This window comes from Asterias rubens, chromosome 4 (assembly GCF_902459465.1).
Source record: "Asterias rubens chromosome 4, eAstRub1.3, whole genome shotgun sequence".
In the NCBI taxonomy this organism is placed as follows: Eukaryota; Metazoa; Echinodermata; class Asteroidea; order Forcipulatida; family Asteriidae; genus Asterias; species Asterias rubens.
In genome coordinates, this window is record NC_047065.1 from 15,113,205 (window position 1) to 15,132,757 (window position 19,553).

A 19,553-nucleotide genomic window follows, 5' to 3' on the forward strand; every position below is an offset into this window, starting at 1 on the left:
ATGCATATGGTTGGAAAGATGTTTTAAAAGTAGAATACAATGATCCACACAAGTTTGCCTCGAAATTGCGTGGTTTTCCTTTAACTGTGCGAACTAACACGGTCGGCCATTTATGGGAGTCAATAATTTGACTCCCATAAATGGCCAACCGTGTTAGTCGACGAGGTAAAAGGAAAACCGTGCAATTTCGAGGCATGTTTGTGTGGATCATTGTATTCTACTTTTACAACATATTTCTACCCATATGCATTTTATAACAAACAGTTACAAACGCTCTACAAAGACCAACTCGACCGATCCAAGGCAACGTGTTCCTTTAACTGAGGCTTCCTCTACTGGATTTTCTTTTCCAAAGACAACTTTTACTGATGCTTGTACTTGATCATTCCAAAGCAAAAATAAAACAGTTCATAAGAAGTAAAGTTATGTGTACAGTTTCTGTTCTGTTCACTTTATTTGAATCTTGGTTGTTGTACTGAGTTGATGAAGCAACATTTTATTTCGTCAAAGCCATTCCAATGAGTTTCTGGTCTTGTTTAGAATAATGCTCTCAATTTGAAAAGGTAATTACCACCCTTTTGTGTAATATGAAGAGAGGAAGATAAGATGAAATGTATTGTGTACTTTCTGCAAATAACGTCTTCTTCAAATGCATCGGCCGGCTTGCTGCTTCCAACGAATGCACCATATCACAGATGTAATTTGAAAAAGGGTGCATCTTCCTGTAAAAAAATTAAAGGCGCTGGTAATTGTGTCTTCTTTATTGAGGGTAAACCAGTCATGATATTCTTTCTGCTTTAGTCAGATTTCCGATTTTTTGTTTTACCGTCAGAAAAATCAACAAAATTGTTGTTAAGTAGCCAGAACTTTATATCAAAGCCTCTACCATTTTGTACAAGTAGGATGGCCCTTGTAGGCCTACTCAGAAAGGTTTTCCTACTTTTCCCAAGGACCTGCTAGACTATGTAGTTAACTCCAAGCGCCCAATACAAATACTGTATTAAAAAGAACATTATTCACAATCAAACTGAGAAAACGTTCTTCGTTTATTTCCAACTGGTTTGCCTTTAAAAACCAGTAAGATCATTCAATAGCCTTCGATCACTCTGCTCAGTAAGGTTTTTTTTAAGAGTTAAATGTCACCTCTGGGTCGGGGGTCGGGGAAGCGTTGATTTAGGCCGCGGCAGGAACTGAGATCTTTTGTAGTTTTCTCAAAAGGTTTTTTTAGCCTAGACTTTAGGTTGGGTTCAATGTGAACAGTGTAAGGGCTTTTCTTCCTAGCCTCCATAAGTGATAATAGCCTTTGGAAGTTCATGCAACACCTCTGGGTGCCAAGAAAATGAAAATCAAAAGATCTATGTTGAACGAACTTGATGGCCTTTTATCTGCTGCCCCAAATGATCTCATCAGTGTGGTGACAAAGTGTCGACACGAAAACGTGTTCGAATCCACGTGTACAATACCAGCATGAGTCACCTGAGGTTTTCTTGTATGCACAGGATACTTGATTGTGGGTTCTAACTTCCAACACAACCAATGTACTTAAACGGTGACAACTTGTTTTTAAATAATAATCAAACAGGTTTGGATTAATCTTTGTTATTAACATAACAGAGTGGGGAAAAGTCCGTGAAAAGCTTTGGACTGTTGCATGTTTGGATTAATCTTTGTTATTAACATGAAAGAGTGGGGAAAAGTTCGTGAAAAGCTTTTGACTGTTGCAAGGGTGAGCGCGCCTGGTATTAAGTATTGATGTGCATCGGTTGCCTTTTTTTGTAAAAAAAAACCCAACAATAACAAATAGCAGCCCAGCTCATTTATGCGGCGAATTCCAAGTTTCAAGTAAAGTTATAAATAAATAAAACGATTGAGCCAACATAGGCTCATATATTGCCTTACCCCTCGCCACAATGAGACTTAAGTGTAGTTCTAGGCCTAAATTCGTGGAAATTTGTTGATATCTGCGCTTCGGTTCATTTTGTGGGGGGGGGGGGATATAAAAGTATCAAATACACACGCCCCCATATTGCTGTGAATTTCAAGTTTTAAGTGCAGTTGAAAACTCGACTGAGCCAATCCAGGCTCTTAGATTGCCATTCCCCTTACCATCACAGTGAAACTAAATTGTGTTTATAATGTTAACAATTTGGATATACAAAGATCGTGAAAACTATTTGATCGTTAAAAAGGTAACAAGCGAACATGGATATTAAAGTTGTGCTATCTGTGCTTCGGTTCAAGTTAAAATAATAAAAACCATCTAATGCGTTTTTCCTTTCATCTGAACGCATGGAAAGAGATTGTGGTTATTTTTTTTTACATCATTGGTCCATGCTTCCAAAGTCTTGTGGGCAATACTTATGGAATTGCCTGACCTTGAAGTGAACGGCGTTTCTTGGAAGGAAATTGTTCATCAACGATTGGTCTGATCACTGGTCTGATAAAGTAAACTCTTGGAAAAACATGATTTTTGCACACGGGCTCATTTCAGAGAGCTGCTTCTAGCGGGGAACCAGTCCCAAACTGAACTTCATTAATATGGAATGTTGTACCAATTTTTCATCAGCAATGCTAAGTAAAGTTGTCATGCCTGTGAACAGCTCTTTAAATTTACCACTCCCACCAGTCACCACGTAAAGTGAAAGACTAAGCTACAATAAAATTAATTTAGTATGGCAGGTAATCACGTCCCAACATGATCAGATCACATATGACACAAGCGGTGGGGGGGGGGGGGCTTGCAGGGGAGGGACGAACCCCTCGCTCATAACTCTTGCCCCACCATCCCCGCCAGCACAAATGCGATCCCCAAAATCCATGAAATAAAATCCTGTTTCGATATTTCGAATCCCCCTCGCTTTGCTCATTACCGCCCGCCCGCTCGCCACCCCCCCCCCCCTCCCTGGCCCGATTTAAATGTCTCGTTAAAGCAGGTATAAGACAGAAATAAGGGAATATTTCAACGAATACTTGCTTGAAACATCAACTATGAGACATACAGGCCCCTGATGTGAATTTCGGGAACGTTTATGTGTTTACATCACTGATGTTTTGAGACGTTCATTTTGATGATGACTCGTGTGGGACGGGCAACAATGTGCAGTGCCGGCGCAGTGGACATTTTAACGCGTTGGGATTTTGTTTAACATAAAAAATTCACATATTATTAATCAACTGAGTCCAATGTGAGATATTGAACCCAATCCAAAAAATTGTTTCCTCCTGTGGCGACTTCAGTCAAGCATGATCAAGCAACTGGAGGTCTTCCTTAAATCACAGAACACGTTGTAGGATATTCACGATCAATAAATAAGACAAGCAAAGAAATCTGCATGCCGTTAATTACTACTTTCCCGCCAAGACAAAATAGTTCTCGTTGTTATAATAAGCATATGCGCGTAGGTATACACCGCCAAGTCTTCGAGCCGAGTGACAGCCAAGTCATGCCGAGAGCTGTCAACGAATAAGGGGGTGCATTCTGTCAAAGCTCACCAGCCGCGAAGGAGGAGAGAACATCACGACAAATTTGTCTAACCCTGAGTACTTTTTAAAACTCCATATTTTTTTCCAGTCAACATGCGTGAAATTGTACACATTCAAGCTGGGCAGTGCGGCAACCAAATCGGTGCCAAGGTACGTAGTTTCTCTCATTATTGCAATTAAAAGTAGTTTTTAGGTAATAAATATTTGTGAAGGTGATACATTTTGTTATGTACAGCTTAGACGGAGGAACAATTCGGCATTATTTATTCGGCTGGATACCGCACCCAACGTGCCTGATGATTACGAATTTAATTTGGTTTGACACAAAATTGCCCTTTAATTCATGCTATAGGGGAATTTATTTCCGAGTTATTTCTTGCATTTCTCTTCAAGCATACAAACTCTGGCTTGGATGACTTTACTGAAGTAGTTTCAGGAATGAAAAAACAAGGGATTTACAAAAAGAAAATGATTATAATTCCACATTGGTAATAGATTTTGTTATCATAGTCGATTCAATGTGACTCACTGTTACTTGTACATTTGTCTTTGTTTGGTGAATATGCGTTCATAAAACAAGTTTATAGTTTATTTATGATTTTTATGAAAATTTGTAAAAAAAATTGCTAGCACTGTTTTTGGTTTATTTTCAAAAATATTTGTTGATCATTCTTAATGGATTCATTGAAGAATCACTGGAAAATCTTCCAACGGTAGATATTTCCCTTTGTTTCCACCTCTTGACTCTTCAATTTATATTTGACAGAATGTAAAAAAATTCAACAGTGAGAGATATTTCTCAATTCCAAATAAATTATGTGACTTTTCCTATGTGCCGTTTCTGTGACGAAAACCAATTAAAGTCTCTTGAAATATACAACAAATCTCTTATTAAGAGACGACCAACGATCTTTCAGAGGCAGATATTTCCCTTTGTTTTCATCTATTGACTCTCCAGTTAATACTTGACAGAATGTTAATAATGTCAAAGAAATTATTTTTGTGCCGTTGTTGTGACGAGAAAACCCCTCAAATCTCTTCAAATCTACAATATTTTTCAAGCAACGAATCTCTTATTAAGAGACGACCCAACGATATATTTCTATGTTCTCACTTCTTGACTCTCCAATTCAACAGTTAGAGTGAGAGCTTATTAACATAATAACCATTTACTGCACCGTCTAGCATTATGCCAACATGGATAGTGTCTGTCGGACCTTTCACTGGCAGACCCGGCCCATATACCTTATTTAAGAAAGCGATTTTGAACAACTGTTCTCATCTATTGACTCTCCAAATAATATTTGTATGTCAACATTGAGAGCAATTTCTCAACTCCAAAGACATTATGTGACCTTCTTTTGTGCCGTTGTTGTGACGAAAACAAACACTCAAATAACTCTTGAAATCTACAATATTTTTCAAGCAACGATATATTTCTTTGTTCTCACTTCTTGACTCTCCAATTTAATACTTAACAGGATGTTAATAATGTCAACAGTTGGAGTAAGAGCTCATTAACATAACCATTTACAGCACCGTCTAGCATTATGCAAACATGGATTTAATGTCTGCCGGACCTTTCACTGGCAGACCCGGCCCGTTGTTGATCATGACGGATTGTGACGCGCACGCACAAAGGGCTTCTACTCACACATAATGAAAATATCGCTCCAATGTGAACCTCGTATCGGCGTTTAGAAACCTGAGATTTATAGTGCGGTAAAGTGCAAGGCGAATGGACGTATGATCGGGTTTATTAAAAGTGTCGGATTTCGGCAATGAGTTACCAGTATGACAGATTTGTGTCATCGCTTTAGTGCAAAATATGGAGAGTGCTTATTTTGTTTTAAACTGATGAGAGGGGATAATGGTGAGGATGAGGTGTTCAGTCATTTTGAAAACATTTCTCTACTATATTGAAAAAGAAATTAATTGGAATTCAACAAGTACCTGAGCTATAGTATTACATAGAACAAAAATATACAGAAAAAGTTGCAAATTGTTTTGTAGCAAAGATATATAAATTAGCGATGGAAGTTTATATCCAAGTGAATAATTGATGTTTTATTTAAGTAAATTAAAAGAAAATGTACGACGAATAATTGTGGCGGCACACCAATTTCTGATACCGGTGAATTTTGTTAAACTCCTAACCAAAAGACTTTTATTTGCTATGCCCGAAATTTGAAAATTTTGAATGCCCAAAACCCATACAAAATATTGTGATTTTAACTGGACCATCTTTATTTTGCTTTTTTAACAGTTTTGGGAAGTGATCTCTGATGAACATGGCATTGACCCCACCGGCACATACCATGGAGACTCCGACTTGCAGTTGGAGAGAATCAACGTGTACTACAATGAGGCCACAGGTGGCAAATATGTACCAAGAGCAGTACTCGTTGACTTGGAGCCAGGCACCATGGACTCTGTCCGATCTGGACCATTTGGACAGATCTTCAGACCAGACAACTTCGTTTTCGGACAGAGTGGAGCTGGAAACAACTGGGCAAAGGGTCACTACACAGAGGGCGCTGAGCTTGTTGACGCTGTCCTTGATGTAGTACGCAAGGAGGCAGAGAGCTGCGATTGCCTACAGGTAAAACACAACAATATTCTTTCAGACTTGTCTATTCCACTTCACCGTATACAAGTCTTTTGTTTCGCCCTTCGTGGGCTTTTTCTTGTTTTGAACAATATTCCTAGAGTACCAGGTGTCACCCTTGAGAATTTGTAACTTTTGCAGGGTACGAAGTGACTTTGGACACTTCGTACCTTCTCACAATACTTCGTACCCTGAACACTTCGTAACAAGGACACCTCGTACCTTTGACCCTTCGTACCTTGGACACTTCGTACATTGGACACTTCGTACCCTGGACACTTGGTAGCCTGGACCCTTCGTACCCTGGACACTTCGTAACTAGGACACCTCGTACCTTGGACCCTCGTACCTTGGACCCTTCGTACCTTCTCACTCACGTACCTTCTCACTTCGTACCTTCTCACAAGGGCACGATGTTGCACTTTGAATACCACCTCTTTAAGTTTAAGTTGTATCGTAATGTTTTCCCTCTCTCCTTTGTTATTGCTCAACAGGGTTTCCAACTAACACATTCCCTTGGTGGCGGCACCGGCTCCGGCATGGGAACACTCCTCATCAGCAAGATCCGTGAAGAGTACCCAGACCGCATCATGAACACCTTCAGTGTTGTGCCATCACCCAAAGTATCTGATACTGTTGTAGAGCCGTACAATGCCACTCTCTCTGTCCATCAGCTTGTAGAAAACACAGATGAGACATACTGCATCGACAATGAGGCACTGTATGACATTTGCTTCCGTACCCTGAAGCTGACCACCCCAACATACGGTGATCTCAACCATCTTGTGTCTGCTACCATGAGTGGTGTTACCACTTGTCTCAGGTTCCCTGGCCAACTCAATGCCGATCTCCGCAAGTTGGCTGTCAACATGGTCCCCTTTCCTCGTCTTCATTTCTTCATGCCTGGCTTTGCTCCTTTGACCAGCAGAGGCAGCCAACAATACCGTGCCTTGACCGTTCCAGAGCTGACCCAACAGATGTTCGATTCCAAGAATATGATGGCCGCCTGCGATCCTCGTCATGGTCGCTACCTCACAGTAGCTGCCATTTTCCGTGGTCGCATGTCCATGAAGGAGGTTGATGAGCAGATGCTGAATGTCCAGAACAAGAACAGCAGCTACTTCGTTGAATGGATCCCAAACAATGTGAAGACTGCTGTCTGTGACATCCCACCACGTGGTCTTAAGATGTCCGTCACCTTTATCGGCAACAGCACTGCCATCCAGGAGCTGTTCAAGCGCATCTCTGAGCAGTTCACCGCTATGTTCAGGCGTAAGGCTTTTCTGCATTGGTACACTGGTGAGGGTATGGACGAGATGGAGTTCACTGAGGCTGAGAGCAACATGAACGACTTGGTGTCTGAGTACCAGCAGTACCAGGATGCCACCGCTGAGGAGGAGGGAGAGTTCGACGAGGAGGAGGAAGAAGGAGACGCTGATGCTTAGAAAGTCTTAATTCTCAAATGATGGAAATATTATGGCTTTGGTCACACGAGGCAACTTTTACAGGCAACTTGGAGGCAACCAACTGCAGTGCATGCATATATACAGGACCACTTTGGTAGCACATGTTTCACTTCTTTACAAAATCTTGCGTTTCCAAAGAATTTTTAGTGAACCTTCAAAAATGAGAATGGATTCTCTTCTTGGAGATTTCCTGGAACTGGTTGCCTGTAAATTGCCCCTTGTGACTATAACGAACATGTTAAGCAAATTTTGCCAGATGTTCACCTTCAAACATTTGCGTTAATAATTGCTCGTCTTGTATGATATTCCTCTTATGGGGCGTGGCTGCTCCCCTCGCATCGTAGGGTTTTAAAGTCTGCACTCAAGTTGGATTGTTAGGCCCGAATGGACTAAATAAAGTATTGAGTGAACTCTTTCATGGCACAAGACTGGTTTTTAGTTTGCAAATTCAGATGGGTTATTATATTATTTGCATATTAAGATCGAAGACTGTTTCACAAAGTGTCCTAACATGTTGCTATTGCTGTTCATTGCCTTTAAGAGTTAGTTCCTATACCACACAAAGACTTTGGACCAAAGGTTGAGAAATCGAATCACTACGAAAATGTCATCATCCGTATAGATCCTCGCCAAATATCGAACTCGCCTGAGAGGAGTGTTTCAAGATCGCACTGAATAAAAATCTGATTCAGATATGTGTTTAACGACAAGGTGTGTGGAGAATTTCGGCGGGAGAGGCCAACAGCCGATTTCACGAAATCCTTTCTCGAGTTAGGACGAGTAAGTCGTCCTTACTTGGATAAACGTCTATGAATACGAAACTTAACTCGTCTTAAGTCCTAGTCCTAAGATAAATCCAAGCTAGAAAAAGTTAGGTGAAATTGACAGTAGGCCTTTAGAATTTCATCTTTGAGGGACCAAGGCCATTTTCGGTTTCGAAAATATTCAAGTCCGAATGGGAATCGTTCGAATTGGCACCAAGGCCAGACCAAACGGAGGCACTGACCACTGTGGCATCCATGTAATTGCATGCCTGGAATACAGTTCGACCACCACCCCACACACTGAAAATATTCAAGTCCGAATGGGAATCGTTCGAAGGGGCACCAAGGCCAGACCAAACGGAGGCACTGACCACCGTGGCATCCATGTAATTGCATGCCAGAAAGACAATTCGACACCTACCCCACCCATATTTTTATTTTTATTTTTTACAAATGTATATTATTTATTTGTGCTCGGTCGATTGATGTCCGTCAGTACTCAATGTAATATACAATGTTTGTGCAGTCGTTTTTCTCAAAATACTAATATTAACGAGGGAGGTGCAAAAAGCTAGTATTGTCAACACAAAACCACCATAAAACTCAATTGTACCTTCCCATTTAAAGGGCCTGTATTTAAACGTTTGGTAATGACTCTGCAAAAGAATGGCAATAAAAACTTGGATAGTGTTCTGATAAACACTGTTCACTTCGAGGTAGCAGTTATAGAAAAATATATTACTTTAGAATCTGAATAGCGTTACTGACAATAACGTTTCCCAGAGTGTGTATTCCAACATAGCCACTTCAGAATTTCGGCAATGATCTTAAAAACGATACCACATTTCTAAAATGTATTTTTCACAGGTTAGTGTTATGGTATTATTTTTTATATACAGAAATAATGATTGTAACGAACAGTGTGTTCCGATTACCAAACGTAGGCCTATACACTGATCCCTTCTCAAACGGAGAATAATTAAGAGAGAAATTAATATTCTGATCTTCTAAATTATTGTGGCGAAATTTATAAGTGTTGATAAAGAAAACCGGATGGCATTGTGAATAGCAATCTAATCTTATTTTAAAGTGTGTTCCATGTTAAACTTGTGTTGTGCTTAATTAACTATCGAAGAAAAGCTCTTCTTTGTGTATAAACTCGCAACGTTGCCTTTGGGATGGGTGCTTTGCGCTATTGTCATAAAATGAAGATTATTGAGAAGATTTTTTAAAAGTTGAATAAAGCCTAACATGATTCATAAAAAATATTCCTCGAATTGTTTTGGTTTTCCTTGCACTAAGTGAACTATACACGGTCTGCCAAAAAGTTGTTTGACTCCCGCAAAATTACGGAACTTGTTAGGTCACGAAGTAAATGGAAAACAAAACACATTCGAGTATTTTGTGTGAAACATTATATAATTCTACTTTTCAAACACCTTTCCAACCATATTCATATAATTCAAAACATACACATTCAACGTTATTTTGTGTGAATCATTATACTTTTCAAGCAGCCTTTCCACTGCCACATTTCATCGCCGTTATTGCTCAAAGCACCAAATCCGAGGACAAGTGCCCCTTTCCTCTTCTATGACTCTACATGAATTTTCTGTATTTTTTGTTCTGTATATACGAGCCAGAAAACAATGGAAAGCATCGAGGGAATAACAACGTTTTTGTTGTGCAAACGAATGACATTTTAACGAAAGCATAAATTCAAACTTCTTCTTAAACTGCGCTCATTATTTTCTTGGTCAATAAAAGTTCGGCATTTCACTTACTTGGTCAATTTCTTCCTTGTAAAATTGTGTGAAAACATAACTAATGAACCCTAGCCTTAACAATAAATTAATCTCTCCTGAATATTCTGCTGACAAGTCAAAGAGTGTTAATTTCTTTTTAAATATACATTATTGGTGGGCGTACTCTCTAAATGTAAAATAGTGAAACTACACACTTTGTCCGCTACACCGCTCTTTCAAAGAGCCATTGCGGACAACTCTTTTAAGAGCGAATAGACGGGTATTTTCAACTTGATTTAGAGTTTGTGCCAATTTCACAGAAAGAGTGATACAGATTGACTTTAACATTTAAAAGAGCGAAAATGCCACCACTCGGACGTGAAATTTTCACTCTTTACATTTAGAGAGTAGGCCTAAAATCCATGTCAGTTAGCTGAAGAACACAACGTTTGTAATGAGAGGATTGGCTGATGCCAACAGCCAATCCTCTCATGATGCCAACTTGATGTTTATGTACCGTTGAGGGGGTTTGCCGAATGGGAAAATCATCCACGAGAAAACCCACAGTGTGTAGTTGACACTGGTCCTCTGAGTAGTCCAAGTGTACAAACGCTTGAACGACACGGGTACCAGAGAACCTAGCAGCATACTCTGCCTCTAATTAGCTGCATAGCAACACCGGTGCATGTAAACATCGACCATCGTGTTACAGGTGGCATGCAATGGCAACAAGCTTTGATGCTTGTTATTAGTGTAACCAGTCAACAGTTATACACACCCACCCCCCTCCCCCACCCCCATCCACACCGTATCCAGATCGGGAGAAATCGACCAATATGGATAGGCCTTCAATTTCTATACTGCCATCTATGATGTGAATAATATGGAACTTGAGAAATATTTCCATGTGTTCCGAAAAGCAGTCAGTGTTACTATCATGCACACTTTTTTATTTTATGGAGATGAGTTGACTGAGTTTGCGGGTATGACAAATCACAACGTTTATGATTTCAGCAGCGGAAGAAGTTCACCCATGCAGCTTTAGTAGAATTAGACCTAGAATAAAAATTATACATTTTATTGTCCGCTTCATATAGAGGAAATTTAGTTTCCATTGGCACATAGAATAAAACAATTATATAGTTTACAACAGATTAAAATGGCAAAAATAATTATTACACAGCACACTCAAACATAACATCCGCGCGCCTGATTTTATTTTTTGTACACATTCCAGCTTGGATTAGGCCTATAGGGCCCACTCCTTCTCTGACCCCCTCCTAAAAGCATTTTCATACACAGTCTCAGCTTTAAACAAATCCCACTAGTAATACCAGTCATATGGACTGACGTGGAAACGGACGACTCGAGCACTTCAGTATTGTCACAAATTGGTCTTCTGAGCCTCACAGGAAAACCTACGATGGCAACAACTTAAATTTAAAGTTAAAATTCTGCATATCTTCATGCAGTTAAGTTCATCAGATCACGGTTCGCTTTGTTACTACATGTACATGAACAGTATTTTTTGTTATGGTTCTCTCCGGTTACTATTTACATGTATAGGTGTAATTAGGTCTAGTACGCGGCGTCCATGAGCTCTTGCTCGCGTAATGGCAGCCCCCATTTTGTTTATGGCTAGCCTAGCAACAAGCCACGTGATCAGCTGGGTCGTCGAGAGATCAATAATATTGATTGCTGCCAAAGAGGTTCCACTTGCCTGGAATGTTGTCAATGCACAGGTGTATGGCATTTAAAAAACCACATCAACAATGCTGCTTAGTCATTTAATAGCTTCGAGGAATTTTCTGTAAAGATAATAGGTTGCGTGTTGAAAATATATTCCACCCCCAAAAAATAAAAATATTGAAGCATAGGCCTATTATATTGTTTTGTAAACATGGTCACATTACGTTGTTATTTATTGAGAAATTTATATAGGTTTGTAATATTTAAACTCTATTTAAAACCATTGTCACTTCTGATCTGCAGCAACCGACACAGTACTAATTCTGCTTCTCAAAATTGATGAGCAAAAAAATAATATAACTAGGCCTAGGTTGCAAACTTCTTACCAACCTAAGGCCCTATATGATGCAAAACAAAAATTTTAAAGGCTAACCCCCCCCCCCCCCATATAATCCAATAAAAAGTGCCAATGATTTTTACACTGGTTTGCACTTGCATTAAGCGAGTTGAATTTCGCAGAATGTAAAGATGAAATGTTCACTGTGCAACTTGTGAAGCAAAAAGCTCGAGATATCGGGCCCACACATGCCTAGCATAGCACCCTCCTCACACCAACAATAAAACAATTGCTGACGAGGTCAACAACAACAACTACCACATCGCAGACAAGCCGAATATAACCAAAAAGAAAACCAAATGAAATTTTATATACTATACGAATCGCAATGATAGCAGGGCACGCAAAAATAGTCCGACCACCCTCTCCTTCCTCTTGGTCCGACGCACACAGGCGAACCGTGGTGTAAAAAACTACGCTATTTTTCCAAGGAACTATAACCTATTACCTGTTAATATTAATCAAATGAATAGCAGAGACAAACATATTAATTCAAGGAATGACATATATTTTTTATAAGGTTTTTAAAAATCATTTCATATCTCAAGGTTTCTTTTTAAAAGTTTCTTTTTAAATTTTTTTAGCAGCGACACTGGAGAAAATTGCCTGCTAACAATCAGCAACAAAATCATTTATATCAGGCTCGAATCTTGAAAAATAATTCATTATGATCATTCTCAATAATTTATAAGTTTATCGTTGTGAAGGAAAGATATAAGTATACACTTATAATGTAAGCTATTTCAGGTTGCATACGTCATGTTGCTAAGCTCAAGACGTGTCAATAACCTGCTCATTTTGTTTGTACAAAATTAATCCCGAACAACCGTCTCTCTGGTGATGATAAGGTGTTTTTAAATGTATGCAATACGGTAACTAGCCGGCCTGGTACCTGTTTACCGCCACGTTGCCAGTGGCGCGGCATCATTGGTACGCGACTAAACTCCACGCATTGATATGACAGTTCGGGAACCACTGATTCAGTCGTTATGACAATGCGGAAGAATATTCTTGTTTTTTAAGCAATTTTTTATGAGATTTCAGTGTTTTTCGTTAAAAAAATTCAAAGTTGAATGCAAATAGTTTGTTATTAATAATTTTTAAATAATTTTCAGGTTTTATACTATCTGAAAACAAGTTTTAGAATGACATAAACGTAAAATTCCATTCCGTCCTACTTTATTCCACGCGGACGACTGACCTAAAAATTCTTTAAAAGAAGCTCCAACGGCCGGATTTCGGCAATCGAATCCTGACTCCACAAGACGACGAAACCGTGGTTGATCAACTTTATTTATTTTAATTTAACCGAAAATCTTCCTAAAACAATATGCGTGAAATCGTCCATCTCCAAGCTGGTCAGTGCGGCAACCAGATCGGTGCCAAGGTAAGCTTTTATTATTTGAGTAAATCAGCGAGCATAATTTTCTGGCTACTGCAGAAAGCTAAAATTTTAAAAAGAAAGAGATTGTGATCATCAGGCGCTTCGAAAAAAGGCGCGGAAAGCAACATACGTGTCATGTCAAAAGTGGATTGCTAGATTGATTTTAACTCCAAAATACCATATGTATTGCATTTATATTGTAGTGTAAATTGTTCTCATAATAATCTTAGTCATTTTCGCGTCATTGCTTGTTTTTATTTATGATGTACACCACGGTGTGCGAGATATCCAGTCTTAATATTGGAGTTTGCACAGTAGCTAACGGATACAGATACAGATACGGTTTCGATCCACTCTGTACTGTTAATTAATGGCCTTCAAATTTGTATTGTCATTTGTTGCCGATTCAAAATTGAAAAGTTGCTATTTATTCAGGAATGCTTTATGAGTTTAAGAATTTGTTTGGTTGTTCTCGAATCTGTTCTGTGAAGCCTTTAGCAGCTTACTTGATTGTTGGTTCAATTATGTTCAACCATGTCAACTTAAATTTAAAAGCAAGTTGAATGAGCTAGCTAGATAGTAGTAGAATAAGAAAAATCCTAGAATAGAAATTAAGTTGAAAAGCCATTTTGCTGGACTGACACCACTCCCCTGTGTGTGTAGTGTATGCATATGGAGGTAGTGGTGTATGTACCTTAAATACCGTAACCTAGTGCATGGACAATACACAACGACTACACAAGCTGCCCAACCAACCAAAGGTCACTCTGGTAATTTGATAAGCTCTTTATGGCTATGTCAAGCAGTCAGTGCGGGTAATTTGAATAACTGTCATGAGTAGACAATGGTTCTTTTCAAGGCAAACCTCTACTTAGCTTGCAGCTGTTCAGTACAGTTATGTATAATGTAGGATGACCCTATTGTTGTGGCATTTACATTAACTGTGGACTCGAGGTTAAATAGATTATGACTGACAGTTGGATATTTTTACCGATTAGTGTTTTTAGTGATTTTGCATTTGAGCAAATTTAATCATTTTAGTTTTGAAAGTTATATTCATATACAGCATATTGTGTATATATATTTTTAATGTTTTTACTTTTCTCCAAATAAAATCAAGTTGTCTTACATTGTACTCGTTTTTTTCACCACCAGTTCTGGGAGGTAATCTCTGATGAACACGGCATTGACCCCACCGGCACATACCATGGAGACTCTGACTTGCAGTTGGAGAGAATCAACGTGTACTACAATGAGGCCACAGGTGGCAAATATGTACCAAGAGCAGTACTCGTTGACTTGGAGCCAGGCACCATGGACTCTGTCCGATCTGGACCATTCGGACAGATCTTCAGACCAGACAACTTCGTTTTCGGACAGAGCGGAGCTGGAAACAACTGGGCAAAGGGTCACTACACAGAGGGAGCTGAGCTTGTCGACTCCGTTCTTGATGTAGTACGCAAGGAGGCTGAGGGCTGTGATTGTCTGCAGGTAAATAATATTTTTTATTATTTTCCTTGGTACAATAATTGCGTACCATGTACATCTATCAATTATTTATACAAAAAAGAGTGCAATTTAAAGTGTTCACTTAAGCCTCAAGACTTAAATTTTGCATCAAATAAGAGTACTAGTATTAATGAATGCATTTTTTTTATATTTTCAGGGTTTCCAACTTACACATTCCCTTGGTGGCGGCACCGGCTCCGGCATGGGAACACTCCTCATCAGCAAGATCCGTGAAGAGTACCCAGACCGCATCATGAACACATTCAGTGTTGTACCATCACCCAAAGTATCTGACACTGTTGTAGAGCCGTACAATGCCACACTCTCTGTCCATCAGCTCGTAGAAAACACAGATGAGACATACTGCATCGACAACGAGGCCCTTTATGACATTTGCTTCCGTACCCTGAAGCTGACCACCCCAACATACGGTGATCTCAACCATCTCGTGTCTGCTACCATGAGTGGTGTAACCACTTGCCTCAGGTTCCCTGGCCAGCTCAATGCTGATCTCCGCAAGTTGGCTGTCAACATGGTCCCCTTCCCCCGTCTCCACTTCTTTATGCCTGGCTTTGCTCCCTTGACCAGCAGAGGCAGCCAGCAGTACCGTGCCTTGACCGTCCCAGAGCTGACCCAGCAGATGTTTGATGCCAAGAACATGATGGCTGCATGCGATCCTCGTCATGGTCGCTACCTCACAGTAGCTGCCATCTTCCGTGGCCGCATGTCCATGAAGGAGGTTGATGAGCAGATGCTGAATGTCCAGAACAAGAACAGCAGCTACTTTGTTGAATGGATCCCAAACAACGTGAAGACCGCCGTCTGTGACATCCCACCACGTGGTCTTAAGATGTCTGGTACCTTCATCGGTAACAGCACTGCCATCCAGGAGCTGTTCAAGCGCATCTCTGAGCAATTCACTGCTATGTTCAGGCGTAAGGCTTTCTTGCATTGGTACACTGGTGAGGGTATGGACGAGATGGAGTTCACTGAGGCTGAGAGCAACATGAACGACTTGGTGTCTGAGTACCAGCAGTACCAGGATGCCACCGCTGAGGAGGAGGGAGAGTTCGATGAGGAGGAGGATGAGCAAGAGGAGGCTTAAACAAACACTCAGTCACTGAACATTCATCAAATTAATGTCTCATAGAAATATTTTACAACCGGGTTTTGCCAAACTAGCAAATCTTTCAGAGGAATTTTCAACAGATCTATGTGCAGCAATTGCATTCCACAACTAAATAAATGCAGCACTCATTTTCATCATCATGTATTTCTTAATACTTTGGAAGTTAAACGTTGAAGTTTTAACAAAGTTATTTGGCATGGTTCCGAAAAGGAAACCGGCCAATTTGTTATTTTAACCCTGCAATAAGCCGTTTGTTACAACATCAAAATTATTCAAGTTTAAATATTTGTTCCAACAGCAGTTGGTGACTTTTTTACCAGTTTACTGGTACACTTTTGAAAACATTTTCTCATGTTGAAGCTTCTTTAGTTATGAAATAAACGATTTGCATGATGATCCGGAAAGTGAACATAAAACTTCATTGTAATTAATCTTAACGAAAGACAAGTCTATTAAAGATGTCTATTTTGTATTACAAATTGGAAAAATAAATAACAATCCAACAAATTGAAATACGCATATTTTGAATTTTATTTTGTCATTTTGTTTCCTTATGTATGTAAATTTATACAAGGTTTCAGCATTTCTATTTGGAAAATAATGCATGAAACTGACGGATAACTTCAGAAAGTCTTGTTGATGCTTTTTGTAATACTCGTTTAGTTTAAACATACTTGTACATGTATATACATTATAAACATTGGGATAATCAAGCTTGCGACAATGGAGCAGACCTGCCAATTGTCTTTGGCTCTGTGCACCCCCCCCCCTCAATGTCTATTCTGGTAATATCAATTGTGGGGATTGTGATTATTATTTTTGTGGGGGGGGGGGGAGACTTCTGTTCAAGATGATAAGAGTTAGTGTGGGAACGAACTACATGTACATGTATTTCCTTCAATTGTACATGTACTATTGAACTATGGGAATATTTCCCCCTTTTTTGGGGGGGGGGGGGGGGGGGTACCCTGTGCAATATATCGGCCAGCATGTCATGGTACATGTACATGCCGAGTTGGATATATGGGACGCAGACGCGCTATATTTTTCTTTTTTCTACGAGCGCGCGTGTGATAACGTATTTTATCTTCAAGCAAACTTGACGCGTGACATAGAACACACAAGACGCATGGTAGTGATATTAGCCGTCCAATATAGGTTTTTATCACCACTCCATTCTGCGAATCTGATTGGAGTATTACCGCGTACTTGAAGATAAATTTGTATTATAAGGCCGTGTCCGAATTGGCGACTTTGGCTACAGCTACGGCTAAATCAGCGCGTCTGTCAGTGTTGAGGAATAGCAGACGCGCGCGCCCTAGCCGTAGCTGTAGCCGAAGTCGGCACTTCGGACACGGCCTTAGCACCCAGGCTGCGGCAGTACCCTGCTGGCTAACGAATGTACAGGCATTCCTGACGAGTACATTGCAGGATAGATCCAGCAGAAAATGTAGGCTGTATAAATATGGCACACTGCACAGCAGAACAAAGAAAAGAAAAAAACGTGAAAAAATGTTTTTTTCCAGACGCACATCCCATAAGGCAGGGCAGGTGAGGGTCCGGGAATTATTTTGTTTTAAACCAAGTACATGTACATGTTACATTTTATTATATTTATTAGCCTCTGTGCCGGCCGAAGTGACTCTCATCAGTTTTATTTGAGACCATGTCACATGTTTGAACGCCAAATCCAGAATTTACGGGTTGATGATCAAATTAAATACATCCCACCTCTCTAAATTCACAGAGATAAATTTATGCGGATTTTAGTCTATCGAAGAAAACACCGCTTTCGACGAACCTCCATGGTAGCATTCCATTTAGATCATAGCAACTGTTTTTGTTTACATACCGACCGCCACCTTGAAAATAACACGCATTGTCTACGTATGGCGGACGGATAAACTGATGACTGTATTGTTAAACGCCAACTTGTGTGGACTGATTTTCACAGGTTCGCGACCCAACATAAGTTTATCGTTAATTGTGACCGGCAACCAACTAATCAGTTGTTGAGGGCATGGCAACGGGTGTGATGTTTGTCGAAGTTCATCTGTTCATATTAAGTTTATTAATTCCGGCATTCTTGTATGACACACGTTAACGAAAAACCTATTTTGTTTGTTTAATAATGGTTAAGTTAGTATGCATCTCTTTAAAGCATGAACTTTTAGATACAGCGGGTCTATTTTGTTTTGCGCAGGGGTCATCCTTGAAGCGCATGCGTGTGCTAGCTCCACTTGTGAGCAGCCTCACTATCTTTGGCATGCAGCGCGCCGTAGTGATATCTCGTCACTGACCCCTGGAAGCGAAGCATTTGAAATCAACTGTTGATGATGATTGGCTCACTGGCATGGCGGTAGGCAGGCGTGTTGAACGGGCGCTTGGGATGCGCGCGACGCACGTATTTAGACGCAATACTTTTATTTCAAATGAATCATATTATTTTGTATATATAATGGTCACCCTAAATCGCATTTAAACGAGAGTCCTCCTCTCCCACTATGTAATATAGCCTTTCTCTTCACTTATTATTCTCTTTTGTCCAGTCGTCTTCAGTTAGCCTGCACTGGTTTAATATTCTTTGTATTTTGTCATAGCATTTTGTATTGTCATTGTGTAATTGTCTTGTCCTTGTTTCTCCTTCGATGTTTGTTTGTTTGTTTGTTTATTTGTTTGTTTGTTTACTCTGTAAAGGCTGTTGCCTATACATGCCACGTCTTATCTAACAGCCTCATGCTCTCGCTCCTGTCTTGTACGTAGTTATTCCTAGTTATTAATTTACTATTTGGATATTTAGATTATATTGTTTAGTATAATTCAATGCACTTTATATAGGTTCGTTTAATTTCTGTGTACTGTTTAATTCTCACAATTGCTTTTTTTTATTTCTAAAAGAGTATGGAACAAACGTTTTATTGAATTGAATCGAATTGAAAATGGCTGAGTTAGGACTCGTCTTATCTCGAGTTAGGACGAGTAACCTAATTTAGGATTAATCTTAGGGTCTGCATGCTACAGTGCAGGGTTGGGACTCGTCCTAAGTTTGTGAAATCGACGTTGTTCTATTGTGATTGATGGGTACTCCGAGCTGTACTTCACTTGGCTCATGGAGGCTTATATGGTTCCCTTGGCGGTGCCCCCACATTCCTAAATTTCTTGTATCATTTTGATGCATTGTATTTTACTATGTTGATTGAGGAATTTTGACCAGCGCGCTCCTGCGTGTGTGTGAAGTCTAGCTCTCGAAATGGATCAACGCCAAGAGAAAACAAAAAAGGCGCGGTGAGATCGTACACTACTAGTACATGTACTGAGAACGAGGTTGGGTTTGGAGTTGTCATCACACCACCCTTGGCTACTACCACAACACTGCGCG

General features: G+C 39.9%; 1 protein-coding gene across 2 annotated transcripts; it reads left to right on the forward strand.

The window, feature by feature from the left end:
• Positions 1-3,454: 3,454 nt before the first annotated feature.
• Positions 3,455-16,687, forward strand: LOC117289675 (tubulin beta chain-like). Of its 2 annotated transcripts, none has more exons than XM_033770904.1 (3): positions 3,455-3,633; positions 5,750-6,085; positions 6,586-10,187. In XM_033770904.1, the coding sequence occupies exons 1-3, from the start codon at positions 3,577-3,579 to the stop codon at positions 7,534-7,536; spliced, it is 1,344 nt and encodes a 447-aa protein (XP_033626795.1). In that variant the 5' UTR covers positions 3,455-3,576; the 3' UTR covers positions 7,537-10,187. The 2 variants fall into 2 exon arrangements, with proteins under 2 accessions (XP_033626795.1, XP_033626796.1); XM_033770905.1 differs by lacking the exons at positions 3,455-3,633; positions 5,750-6,085; positions 6,586-10,187 and adding exons at positions 13,394-13,539; positions 14,692-15,027; positions 15,203-16,687.
• The last annotated feature ends 2,866 nt before the right edge of the window (positions 16,688-19,553 follow it).